The sequence below is a fragment of the Neoarius graeffei genome, chromosome 13 (assembly GCF_027579695.1).
Source record: "Neoarius graeffei isolate fNeoGra1 chromosome 13, fNeoGra1.pri, whole genome shotgun sequence".
NCBI classification, from domain to species: domain Eukaryota; kingdom Metazoa; phylum Chordata; class Actinopteri; order Siluriformes; family Ariidae; genus Neoarius; species Neoarius graeffei.
Window position 1 is genome coordinate 61,415,629 of NC_083581.1, and position 13,244 is coordinate 61,428,872.

The 13,244-nt window shown below is 41.2% G+C and overlaps 1 protein-coding gene across 5 annotated transcripts in view; it reads right to left on the minus strand.

Moving 5' to 3' along the window:
• phc2a (polyhomeotic homolog 2a (Drosophila)) overlaps positions 1-13,244 on the minus strand; it is a 110,553-nt gene that overhangs the window by 3,340 nt on the left and 93,969 nt on the right. For all 5 annotated transcript variants that reach the window (XM_060938265.1, XM_060938264.1, XM_060938269.1 and 2 more), the window contains 4 exons: positions 11,915-12,047; positions 11,642-11,756; positions 11,429-11,552; positions 11,058-11,343 (listed from right to left, as the gene is read on the minus strand). In XM_060938265.1, coding sequence (XP_060794248.1) covers positions 11,058-11,343; positions 11,429-11,552; positions 11,642-11,756; positions 11,915-12,047 — 658 coding nt within the window. The remainder of the gene's footprint in view (positions 1-11,057; positions 11,344-11,428; positions 11,553-11,641; positions 11,757-11,914; positions 12,048-13,244) is intronic.

Sequence of the window (13,244 nt, forward strand, 5' to 3'; positions counted from 1 at the left end):
ACCACTGTGAGGCATTCCCTTTACAACAGTCTGTAAACGTCTGGGGACTGAGGAGACAAGTTGCTCAAGTTTAGGGATAGGAATGTTAACCCATTCTTGTCTAATGTAGGATTCTAGTTGCTCAACTGTCTTAGGTCTTTTTTGTCGCATCTTCCGTTTTATGATGCGACAAATGTTTTCTATGGGTGAAAGATCTGGACTGCAGGCTGGCCAGTTCAGTACCCGGACCCTTCTTCTACGTAGCCATGATGCTGTAATTGATGCAGTATGTGGTTTGGCATTGTCATGTTGGAAAATGCAAGGTCTTCCTGGAAAGAGACGTCGTCTGGCTGGGAGCATGTGTTGCTCTAGAACCTGGATATACCTTTCAGTATTGATGGTGTCTTTCCAGATGTGTAAGCTGCCCATGCCACACGCACTAATGCAACCCCATACCATCAGAGATGCAGGCTTCTGAACTGAGCGCTGATAACAACTTGGGTCGTCCTTCTCCTCTTTAGTCCGAATGACACGGCGTCCCTGATTTCCATAAAGAACTTCAAATTTTGATTCATCTGACCACAGAACAGTTTTCCACTTTGCCACAGTCCATTTTAAATGAGCCTTGGCTCAGAGAAGACGTCTGCGCTTCTGGATCATGTTTAGATACGGCTTCTTCTTTGAACTAGAGTTTTAGCTGGCAACGGCAGATGGCACGGTGAATTGTGTTCACAGATAGTGTTCTCTGGAAATATTCCTGAGCCCATTTTGTGATTTCCAATACAGAAGCATGCCTGTGTGTGATGCAGTGCCGTCTAAGGGCCCGAAGATCACGGGCACCCAGTATGGTTTTCCGGCCTTGACCCTTACGCACAGAGATTCTTCCAGATTCTCTGAATCTTTTGATGATATTATGCACTGTAGATGATGATATGTTCAAACTCTTTGCAATTTTACACTGTCAAACTCCTTTCTGATATTGCTCCACTATTTGTCGGTGCAGAATTAGGGGGATTGATGAGCCTCTTCCCATCTTTACTTCTAAGAGCCGCTGCCACTCCAAGATGCTCTTTTATACCCAGTCATGTTAATGACCTATTGCCAATTGACCTAATGAGTTGCAATTTGGTCCTCCAGCTGTTCCTTTTTTGTACCTTTAACTTTTCCAGCCTCTTATTGCCCCTGTCCCAACTTTGAGATGTGTTGCTGTCATGAAATTTCAAATGAGCCAATATTTGGCATGAAATTTCAAAATGTCTCACTTTCGACATTTGATATGGTGTCTATATTCTATTGTGAACACTATCAGTTTCTGAGATTTGTAAATGATTGCATTCTGTTTTTATTTACAATTTGTACTTTGTCCCAACTTTTTTTGAATCCGGGTTGTAGATATTATATCCGGCAAGTCGTGAATGTAGATGTTGAACAACATTGGTGAAAGGATGGAGCCTTGAGAGACACCGTTCTTCACCCTTCGAAGCCTGCTGGTCTGGCCCTCGCTGGTCTGGAGGATAAAGCTACGGTTTGATAGCATCTGCATGATGAACCTCACCATGTGCCAGTCCATGATTGTCCTCAACAGTTTCAAATGTAGTCCACGGTGCCACACGGTATCACAGACTGCTGTCAGGTCCAGGAATACTACTCCAGCTTTCTCGTTATCCTGAAAGCTGGCTTCGATATCCTGAATGAGTAGGGTTACCTGATACACTGTTGACCTGCCTCGGCGGAAGCTGTGGGTCCACCACTGGCTCAATGCAGCTGTGAATCAGTCTCTCCAGGATCTTATATGGGACACAGAGCAGAGAAATGGGCCTGTAGAACTTCGGATCTTCAGCGGGTTTATTCGGTTTTGGCAAGGCTACGACAGAAGCAGGGCGCCAGGTCTTTGGAAGCTTGGACCTCCGGCAGCATGCGGAGAAGAACGAGCATAGCCAACAAGATGTTCTTTCACTTTGGCGTATGACAAACTGGGTGGATATTGTCTCGACCTGGTGACTTGCCCGGCTTCAGTTTGTTAATTGCTGCACTTAGTTCGGCTGCTGTGAAGCCTCCTGAGAGGTTGGCATCGACGCTGGCTGCCCTGCAGAGAGACGATACCTCACACGAGATCAGTCGTGTGAAGTTTTTGTTTGCATCTGGGAAGCAATGGCATCTGCTGTCACTTGACACCTGCGGGGTGTTGTTTTTCTCCCTGAGAGCAGGTTGATGGCCTGTCACGACTTCCGGCTAGAGTGGGTGAAGGTCGATAGATTCCACTACTTCAGTCCACCTAGTCCTTCGGGTGTCTTCCAGCTTCTGCAGTTGCGTCCATTTCTTCCCTGGAGTTCGCCTGCTGGTGTTGACGCAGCAGGCAGCTGCACTCCTCATCTCAGTCCGGGATGTAGTTCTTGCCACGCGGAATAATGCTGTGCTTTGCTGCCCTTAGGAGGACTTTACAGTAAGCGGCGTAGGCAGCGTCCACATCAGCTGCTTCTGGGTCCAGCAGACCAGCAATTCTTTCTGTTTCTGCCATAAACAACTGCCAGTTCACCTTCCTGAAATTCCATCTCCTGACCGGTTTGCCAGCTACTGGCTGTATCAGCGATGGTACTTTTATGATGGATGGCCGGTGGTGTGAACGAGGGAACCTGTCCAAGACACGTCTCTCCAGTTTCAGGTCATTACTGCGGCATACAGCGAAGGCCAGGGTCTGGGCTGGTGTAAGAATTCCAGCGTGCAGAAAAGAAGCTTGCGGGCTCTTTTGGGTCGAAGAGCAGCAATGTTAGAAGCCCACTCACTCAGCGCTTCACCATCATGTGATGGGTGGTTGTAATCCCAATTTGTATGTTGGCAGTTGAAGTCACCTGCATAGATGGTGGGAGCAGGCAAAGGTGGAAGTGATTTGATAGTCAGCGCTGTTGGTGGGGGCTTGTATACATTCACAACAGATGTTTCTTGGATTTTGGTGACCAGCCACTCAATGTTGCAGCCAGGTGGAGAGTGGCTGGTCGCTGACCAACTTAATCCTTCCCGGACAAAGGTTGCCACTCCATGTGTCTTGCTGTGGATGGACCCAGCGAGGAGGAACCCAGGCAGCTTGAGGTTGTCGTCAGAAACCCAGTGTCTCTCTTGCAGGAGAACAACTGCCACTTTATTGGAATCAGCGAGATGTCTGATGACTTAGAGTTTGGCGATGGTAAGGCCCTCAACGTTGAGTTGGAGCACCGACAGGCCTTGGTTTTCGACGGTGGGGGTATCCGCCTGTCCTAAGGAGGACGTTCTTTGCCTTGGTCCTGACCTTGGCCTGCCAGCTCGATGATTCTTCAGCGATAGTTTCATGAGTTGGTCTTGCACCATTTCTCACTACTCACAGGGGAGGCTGCGTAGAGGCGGTCATCTTCTCTCCTAGAGAGAGGTTTTGATCTGTCTCTACCTAAGGAAGTGTGTGTGTGTGTGTGTGTGTGTGTGTGTGTGTGTGCGCGCGCGCGCGCGCAAGAGGTCAATTCAACCTCCTTGAGTAGAGAGAGATCAAAACCTCTCTTGCGCACATGCAAGAAAGAACATTGCCCATTTGGCATTGTGGATAACAGTTGAAATAATCCTGACTGTATGTTTGGGTAATAGTGAAATGAGCGGGCACGGGGAACACATTTATTTAATTGATCATTTACTCATTCTTTTGTATGAACCTTTATTTAATTAAAAAGCACACTTGGAATTTAAAAAAAAAAAATTTGCTTTAAAATAGTTTCAATTATTAATTATCTGTAATGTTTAATGACTAAAATATGTTAATATATTGTATAAACACTTCTTTTTAAACCAAAAAAAACAAAGTTGGACGCCATGTGACCTCATTGACAGGACTTAGCAACTACTAATGCCTATGCCAGGGGCATGCATTGCAAAGAAGTTCTTCATCCCGTTGCTCTTTAGACTCCTTCTTACGAGCGAGTTTGGGGAAAGCCACATATAAAGACAACGTTTGTTGCTGAAGAGAGTCTCAACTCGCTCTTTAGCCCTAAAGGGCAATGTTATCGGGAAGCCTACCCCGGTTTGAGAGTTTATATCCTGGTAACGCCAAGCTACCACTTGTTGGCCATTAACCCTCATCTGTTCAGCTCAATTTTAAGTCACTTTGGATGAACACATCTGCTCAATGAACGTGTGTAAATGTTTGTAGTGGGATCTGGAAGGAGTAATATACAGTATGCTGGAGTTACAGCATCAAAACACTGTAACCTGATTTAAGTTTAAACCAAATTTATTTTGTTTAATACCAAATGAAATCTTTTGTCTTGTGGAAGTCAATAATGAGTATGGGTCATTTTCCACTGGGCAACTACAAATTATTTTATAAAAAACACCCACACACCATATAGCCCAGACATTAAATCTGCTTCTCTCTGATGCCTGTGCTACTGATTTCTCCTCTGGCTACATTCAGGCCTTTTAATTACATAATTTGGGCTACACCCTGTATTTCTGAGTTTGGGCTTTTTCCGTCGTGATGCAGGGTAATTTGGGCTTTTCTGCACGTACAAAGTGCTGTTTTTCCAGTTCTGTGTTTAAACCTACTGCTGCCTTTTTAGCTACAAAATTATGAATAAATAAAGAAAATCGATGAATGTTATTTTTACCTTTATTGTAAAATGTCTACAGCATTAATCCCTCTTCATGTACATGACAAAAATAATTAGAATACAGTTAGTATTTAAAAGATGTTTGGGCCTGAGGAAAGGAGCCTGTGAATGAAAAAGCAAGTTCTGCCCTGTTGCCATCAAAGAGACGAACCTGTAGCAGACGTGTGTGACGAAAGGTTTTTCAGTCACATCACGAGAACTAGCAGTGCAATTCACAGCATGTACCGTATTTTTCGGACTATAAGTCGCACTTTTTTTCATGGTTCAGCTGGCAATGCGACTTATACTCCGGTGCGACGTATATATATATATATATATATATATATTTTTTTTCACCGCGGAATAACTGGAGCTGATGCTGAGTCTGACGACAGCCACGCAGAAGAGGAAACGGCGCTTCATCTGCCGCTGGAGGCAGAGTTGTTCAGAAGCGACACCGAGGATGAGGAATTCAATGGATTTGCTGATTTGGAGTGAAATCATCAGCTTGATAAACTTGATTGACCTGTGTTTTATTATTAATGATAGGCCTATAGTTATTTAAATAAGTTATGTAGTGATTTTAGGCAGTGCTTAATTTGTGAAGTGGGAGGTCCCGGAACGCAGGAGGTGGGTGGGTCCGGCGACTCAAAAAAAAAAAAAAAAAAGGCGGGGGATGGTTTACTATAACTTAAAGCACATGCGCTTATTGTGTGTGTAAAATAATAATAATAATAATAATATCAGACATTATGATCTTAGAAAACGCTTTAGTGACAAACAGTTACAGACAGTAATATGTCGTGATATTATAAAATATTAATTTTTATTAGTCTATATATTAAATTATATATTACATTTATCTTCTAAAATAACAGACTGTACTCATCACAACCGGTTTATTTCACCATTGGAGATCAGATCACACAAGACATGAGTTAAATGACTCATTTTAAGGATTTAAGTAGGGGATTTAAAAGCGGTTGTTGTTTTTTTTTTTTCACTAGACGGTTGTTTTTACTACCGTACCTGTCTTTGGAGATGATATACCTATAGCCTACTTGACCTCTCATTTGATGAAATAAAATTCGACAAAAATGAAGAATGACACTCCTCGATGATGACTACAGCTTTAATAACACAGATGAAAGAGCCATGGGGCGATATAGCCCTACCGGTAAAAATATTCTAAAAGCAAACTGATTAATGCATCAGTAATAGGCTACTAATATTAGTTATAATAATAATAATAATATAGGCTATTAGTAATAACGATAGTGATAGTATTAAAGATAGTAGTAGATATTTAAAATAATCAGACTAGGCTACTTACAGGGCAAAGGGCGCGTTATCACTGCTCAGCTGTTTATTTAATAAACGAAGAATGCAGTCGCGCAGTAACCACGCGCCGCTTATCAGATACAATCACAGATTCTATGGATAGAATAACCCTTCAAAAAAGTACGACTTATAGTCCGGTGCGACGTATATATGTTTTTTTCGTCTTCATAATGCATTTTTTGGCTGATGCGACTTAAACGCCGGAGCGACGTATAGTCCGGAAAATACGGTAGTCAGGTAAAAGATCAGAGTTTAAACGAAAGGCCACTGTCCACAACTATCAACAACAAGAGGACCAAGCTCCAAGTCACTGATTCCACCCACACTTACACAACCGTGTGTATTTAAGACTACGTTCAGACTGCACCCTGAAACGACCCATATCCGATTTTTTTGCCCATATGCGACCTGTATCCGATTTGTTATTGACAATCTGAACGACACAGATCCGATTTTTTCACATGCGACCCAGGCCGCTTGGATATGTGGTCCTAAATCCGATGCATACTATCCGATATTTTCACATGCGACTGCAGTCTGACCGGACAGGTCGCATTCATACGACCTACACGTCATCAACAAGAGACAAACGTCACTATTCTGCGTTGGCTAATCCCGCCTCTTTGGTGGAAAACAACAACATTTGTACAGTTTTCAGAATTTAAATAGACTTTTATAGAATTGATCAAGCTAATGGTGGATTTGGTAGGGACCTGGATGTTTATCTGTTAGCCTGATTAAATAAAACAGTTTCTATAACTGATTTATAACTTAAACCATCCCGTACCACATCGCCAGGTCTCGCCTCATCTCCATAGCAAACTGCACTGGTGTTTATGCGCTGAGAGAAGTTGCAGAATTCAGCTGGCTATAAACAATCTAATCTAAATAAATATTTATAAAAATGTAGAAAAAGTTTATTAATATGACGAAATAAATATGTGCAAATTATTAAGCCTGAATTAAGAGTTTGGTAATACAGCGGCCGTATCCCAAATGACTGCCTACTGAAGCTCGAGTGCACTATATAGAGTTTAAAAATCCATTACTTCCTAGTAACATGTAGTGCACTTATATAGAAATTAGAGAGACATTTAGGAGTCAACCCTCGTTACCAGGCTCCACGTTTTCATTTCAGTTCAGAAACAAAAACACACACGAGACCTCACACTTTAACACTAACCAGATAATTAAACAAACAAACAAACAAAAAAAAAATCATTAAACTTGAAGAGTGCGATTTTTTTTTTTTGTTTACGCATTAGGTAGATGTGCTTATTACGTGTCAATTTGCGCATGCGGGACACTTTTGGGTCGTTTTCCGTTCATATTGGAGATCGCATACAAGTCTCATACAATTGGTAATGTGAACGGCCTAACAAAAAAATCGGATTTCACAACAAATCGGATATGGGTCGTTTCAGGTTGCAGTCTGAACGTAGTGAAAGATGCAAGCTGTATCTTAAATATACACAGCTGTGCCCTGAATAGCTCTCTTTCATTCAGTCTTTTACCTGATTTAAAATCATATGAAACTAGGCAGCAGAGAGATGTTGCAGTTGAGGTCAGATAATGTGGGATATAGGGCTATTTTTAGGTTTTTTAAAAAGATACAGGAATTCTTAGGAGAATTTAGCACAATAGGGTAGTAAACAGGGGCGGCACGGTGGTGTAGTGGTTAGCGCTGTCGCCTCACAGCAAGAAGGTCCGGGTTCGAGCCCCGTGGCCAGCGAGAGCCTTTCTGTGCGGAGTTTGCATGTTCTCCCCGTGTCCGCGTGGGTTTCCTCCGGATGCTCCGGTTTCCCCCACAGTCCAAAGACATGCAGGTTAGGTTAACTGGTGACTCTAAATTGACCGTAGGTGTGAGTGTGAATGGTTGTCTGTGTCTATGCAGGGTATCTGCACATTTTTCAAGTACAAATTTAAAGACTTTTAAGACCTTTTCAAGACCTCTAAATGGAAAAATTAAGACTACCATGGCAAAGAAAATAAATACAACAACTTAAAACTGTTTTCTGCAATAGTTTTTTTACTAACTTTAAGAAGAATGCACCCAATTGGTGAACAACAGGGTGCATCAATGGCAACTGTTAGACATGCAAACAGCTGAAGCAAAGTCGTGTGTTTTGGGCCTGCAGAACTACTGTAGCAGCAAGGAGAAGACTGGTGTTTACTGGAGAAAACACCATGAATCATTTCAAAAACGAAAACAAACGGCAAGTAGAACCAGCTGAACAACCTTAGCCGGCATTATTTCAATCCCCAAAGATTATCTTTAATGATGTGTCATTTTGTGTCCGACAGCAAAATCAGTCTGAGTGGTACAGTATACAGCTGGCTGAGGAAGTTCTCGAGTATCTTCTGCATTATAGCAGGTAACAGCATAAACCTGTTTATGCAGTCATACAATCAGAGCATTACATTAAACACAGAGAAACAATGGTCACCTTTCATAACCTCATCTCATTATCTGTAGCCGCTTATCCTGTTCTACAGGGTCGCAGGCAAGCTGGAGCCTATCCCAGCTGACTACGGGCGAAAGGCGGGGTACATCCTGGACAAGTCGCCAGGTCATCACAGGGCTGACACATAGACACAGACAACCATTCACACTCACATTCACACCTACGGTCAATTTAGAGTCACCAGTTAACCTAACCTGCATGTCTTTGGACTGTGGGGGAAACCGGAGCACCCGGAGAAAACCCACGCAGACACGGGGAGAACATGCAAACTCCACACAGAAAGGCCCTCGCCGGCCACGGGGCTCGAACCCGGACCTTCTTGCTGTGAGGCGACAGCACTAACCACTACACCACCGTGCTGCACCTTTCATAACCATTATCAATATTGTGTTGTAATAACTGTAAACTAATTATCAGTGCAATTGTTATATCAATGTTCATTATTCAAAAATAATCATTAATTATTATCTATAATCCATGAATAATTGCTTGTATTACTACTACTAATAATAATAATAATAATAATAATAACAACAACAACTTTTTAATAATTTTTAAAAAATTAACTCAATTTTATAACATTTTAATAATCACTACTTAGCTATATTAATTAGAGTAGCAATTATAATTCAGTATTATTAATTACTACTTAATAAGCAGTGATTATCAAAATGTAATTTAATAATTAGTAATTATCAACTAAATTATACTAATAAATAATAAGTAGTGATTATTAAAATGCTATAAAATTGAGTTATAAGATTAGTTAAAATTATTATTAAAAAAGTTATTAGTAGTAGTGATAAACAATTCATGGATTATAGATCATTTGTTTTTAATAGTGAACATTGATATAACAATTGAACTGATAACATTAACAACAAGTATTACTAGTAGTATTATTGTTTATTATTAGTAGTAGTACAGTTATTTTATATCAATGTTCACTATTTAAAAAAAATCATCCATGAATATTTGTTTGTATTCTACCAATTACTACTTTTTAATAATTATTTGTAATAATTTTTAATAACTTAATTTTATAACATTTAATAATCCGTAGTACTTATTAATCACTAATTCATAAGTAGTAATGATTAATAATCAATAATTACTATTACTACTAATTATTATTAGTGGTTATTATATTAAAAAACACTGTTGTAGATGATAAGTAATAAAACTAAACTTTTTGTACAAATTATTTATATTGTACTATATTTAGAATTATTGCATTTTCTGGAGTTCTTTTTAATTGAGTTTTGAAATAAAGGTTGATATATTTATATTAAACTTAATACAATAAACAATGTTAATTATGTAAAAAAATGATGCTAATCATTATTAGTAGTAGTATTTCCTATAAGCCCCATTTTCCACCTGACTCTTGTGTGCATGACCTCTAACACATGCACGTGCCTCGTGTCCGTGAAAAAACAGTTCCCCAGTCCGCCGTGTCCCCAGCGCTGCGTTACCGTCTTTAAACACATTTGTGCGATCCAGCGCTTTTTATCGCAAACGATTTTTCTCCTTATTTTGGGGGTATTTGTCATCCCCCAACCACTTGTCGTTAAACAGACATCTTCCCATAATTATCAACGCTTTCTAGCGCCCACGTAAGCTACCTGCGCATCTCTCACTCTTCACAACCACCGCACCACATGCACAGAACCAATGCTGCCCCCAAAAGGTACGCTGGTCACTTATAAAATTACGGTTAAAAAAAAAAAAATACCCCAAACTGGATGGAGACATTTCACTCGTTCGGTCCAATATTAAATTTAATACCTCCCTTTCGAAAATTCCAGTCATTCCAAACAATTTAAGCCGTTTTTAGGCCTTGAAAACCGAAAGTTGTATTTAAGACTTTTTAAGGACCTGCGGGAACCCTGCTATGTGTCAGCCCTGTGATGACCTGGCGACTTGTCCAGGGTGTACCCCGCCTTTCGCCCGTAGTCAGCTGGGATAGGCTCCAGCTTGCCTGTGACCCTGTAGAACAGGATAAAGTGGCTAGAGATGATGAGATGAGGGTAGTAAACATTCTGGTTCACACTCCAGTCCAGAAGGTGGCGGTAATGCACCTAAAAGCTGTTTGCCAACCGCCATAAAACAATATGAAAGAAGCTTTACCTAATGTGGAAATCCCACTCTGGTCATTGGTACGCGAGTCTCGCTCCTCCACGAAATCATGGCGTGCCGATTGCCGTTGATGGAGAATTCGTGCCCGGCGCGAGGCTTACGGCGAGTTCGACGAACCCGGAACAACATGGGAATGGTGCGGATTTCGTGTCAATTACGAGAAATACATGCTAATTCTTGCTAATTTTGGTGTTTTTAAAGAAGAAAGTCAAGACATTGGGTTACAGCCAAGTTCATTTAATCAACATTTCGGGTTTTTTTTTTTTACACTTTTGGTAGCATATTTTGGGTGCTTGACCTTAATTTGGACGCCTTTTTTAATTTGGGCGCCTACGACGTTATCCGTCGCAGGTTTCATGTAATTGAAAGGCCTGACATTAATGAAATTTAGAAGGGTTGTGAACCTTTGTTGATTACTGACACCCCACAGTGTGTCTGATTTAACTTCAACACAAAAATAAACAACTGGGAAACATACTATTATGTTCAACCCAACACTCCACACTTCAAGATTGCCACACCATACCTGGTAGTGAGCAGATAAACTCATAAACGTCCTCCACATTCCATTTGGCGGGGTCACTTAGCATGAAGGGCTGCATGAGGAGGGGCAGTTCCCTGCGGTGGTTCTCACCATGATCTACTCCCCTTTCCTTTCGCAGCCTCCGAGCTCCAGAGCTGGCCACGGACACGGGAGATGGAGGTTCTTCATAACTTGACATATCTGAACACTGGCTGGATTCTCCGTGACACCGCTGTTTGAGACGTGGGGAGGGCGCTGAGCCCACTGTGCTTGTCTGAGTGCTGGGATTCTGAACAAAAACAACAGGAAGTGAAAATCAGTTCAGGTAGATGATAAAATGAAACTGTTAAGAAAGCCAGTTCTCTATACATTACTTGTTTTTTGGCCTCTGAACTAATGTTGTGATGATGGTTACTGGAGGCTCGATGCTTCTTGGGGTTCTCTGGAGTTGGCCGTCTTGGAAAGAGACCCATTCGCTTTGTGCATCCCACATTATATCTTCAAATTTGGAAACATTCATTAGTTAGGTACAATTAAAAAATATATATATTGAACACCTTCTGTTTATCAGGATTTACTCTTAATACCTTTTTGCACATACTGTGGAACAGAACCGCTTTGATCTCTTGAAGTTGTAAGCAAAGTCAACTTTCCCACACAGTTCACAAGAGAGTGTTGGTTCCTTCTCATTACTCTTTAACTCTAAAATGGGGGTGTATAAAGATGTTTACCATGAAGAAAAATAATACAGCAGTAATAGCCTTTTTGTTTGGAATTACGTGCTTACGCTGAATATGCAAGTTACACACAGGTTGTGTAGCCAAAATGTTGGCAAATCAGTCTATAATGTATGAACGTGCCTTGCTGTGAGAGATCCTCCATCTCCGAGTCTGCTGTGTGAGAGTCTTGAACCTTCTTCTCCACGTCGGAGTGAAACTGCTGCTGCGGTTTGTGCTTTTTGACGTTCTCGAGAAGCAACGATGGCCGCTCCACCTGGAATTAACAGGCAAAGTCGTCAAGACCTTCACAACAAACTTTACGTTGTACTTTTTGCCGGACACTTCAGTGAAGACTTGACAAATCACTAGTGATCAGCACAGTAAACATTTTACAGTAAAATGTGTTTGACGCAGTTCCATGACTTATTTCACCAGTCCCAAAGTGGGCGTACAGTGCACGAAGATTATGTACGTTTTTCAATGCCATGACATTATACACTATGTAATAAGCAAACATAGTAAATAGGAAGCCATCTAGGATTCAACTAAAACCCAAAAAGGTGGATTTTTTTTTTTAACATGGATCACTAGAAAGCTAAACTCGAGCAAAATAAGTGATAAGAAAATGTTACAGTTATGACAAATATAAACCAACCTCAACCAATGTTTGATAAAACCAGCCAAATACAAACCCCATATACATATACAAAGCAGGAATTGGCTTGCACAGCTTTTGTCCAAAAAAAAAAAAAAATTCTCTCTCTATAAACTGTGTGTATCATGCTGAACTTTTACCACTTTTAACATGTACACAAGTGTCTGGTGAGTAGAACACATACACTCGGACACTTTATAAGAACGACGTCCACCAGCTCACTCATGCAGTTATCTAATCAGCCAGTCATGGATATCGACCAAGTAACATTTTCCAATTTTCAACTGCCCAGTTTTGTTGAATCTGTGCCTCCTGTAGCCTCAGATTTGTTCTTGGTTGACAGGACTGGAACGTGACTTGGTCTTCAGCAGCTGTAGCTAATCTGCCTCGAAGTTTGACATGCTTTTCTGCTCACCATGGTTGTACAGAGTGGTTATTTAGGCCAAGTTTACATTAGACCGTATCTGTCTCGTTTTCTTCGCGGATGCACTGTGCGTTCACATTAAAACGCCGGGAAACGGGAATCCGCCAGGGCCCACGTATTCAACCCAGTTCGTATCTGATCCGGTGCTGTGTAAACATTGAGATACGAGGATACACTGTGCTGAGCTCTAGCTGACGTCGTCATTGGACAACATCACTGTGACATCCACCTTCCTGATTCGCTGGCGTTGGTCATGTGACGCGACTGCTGAAAAACGGCACGGACTTCCGCCTTGTATCACCTTTCATTAAAGAGTATAAAAGTATGAAAATACTGCAAATACTGATGCAAATACTGCCCATTGTGTAGTTATGATTGTCTTTAGGCTTGCC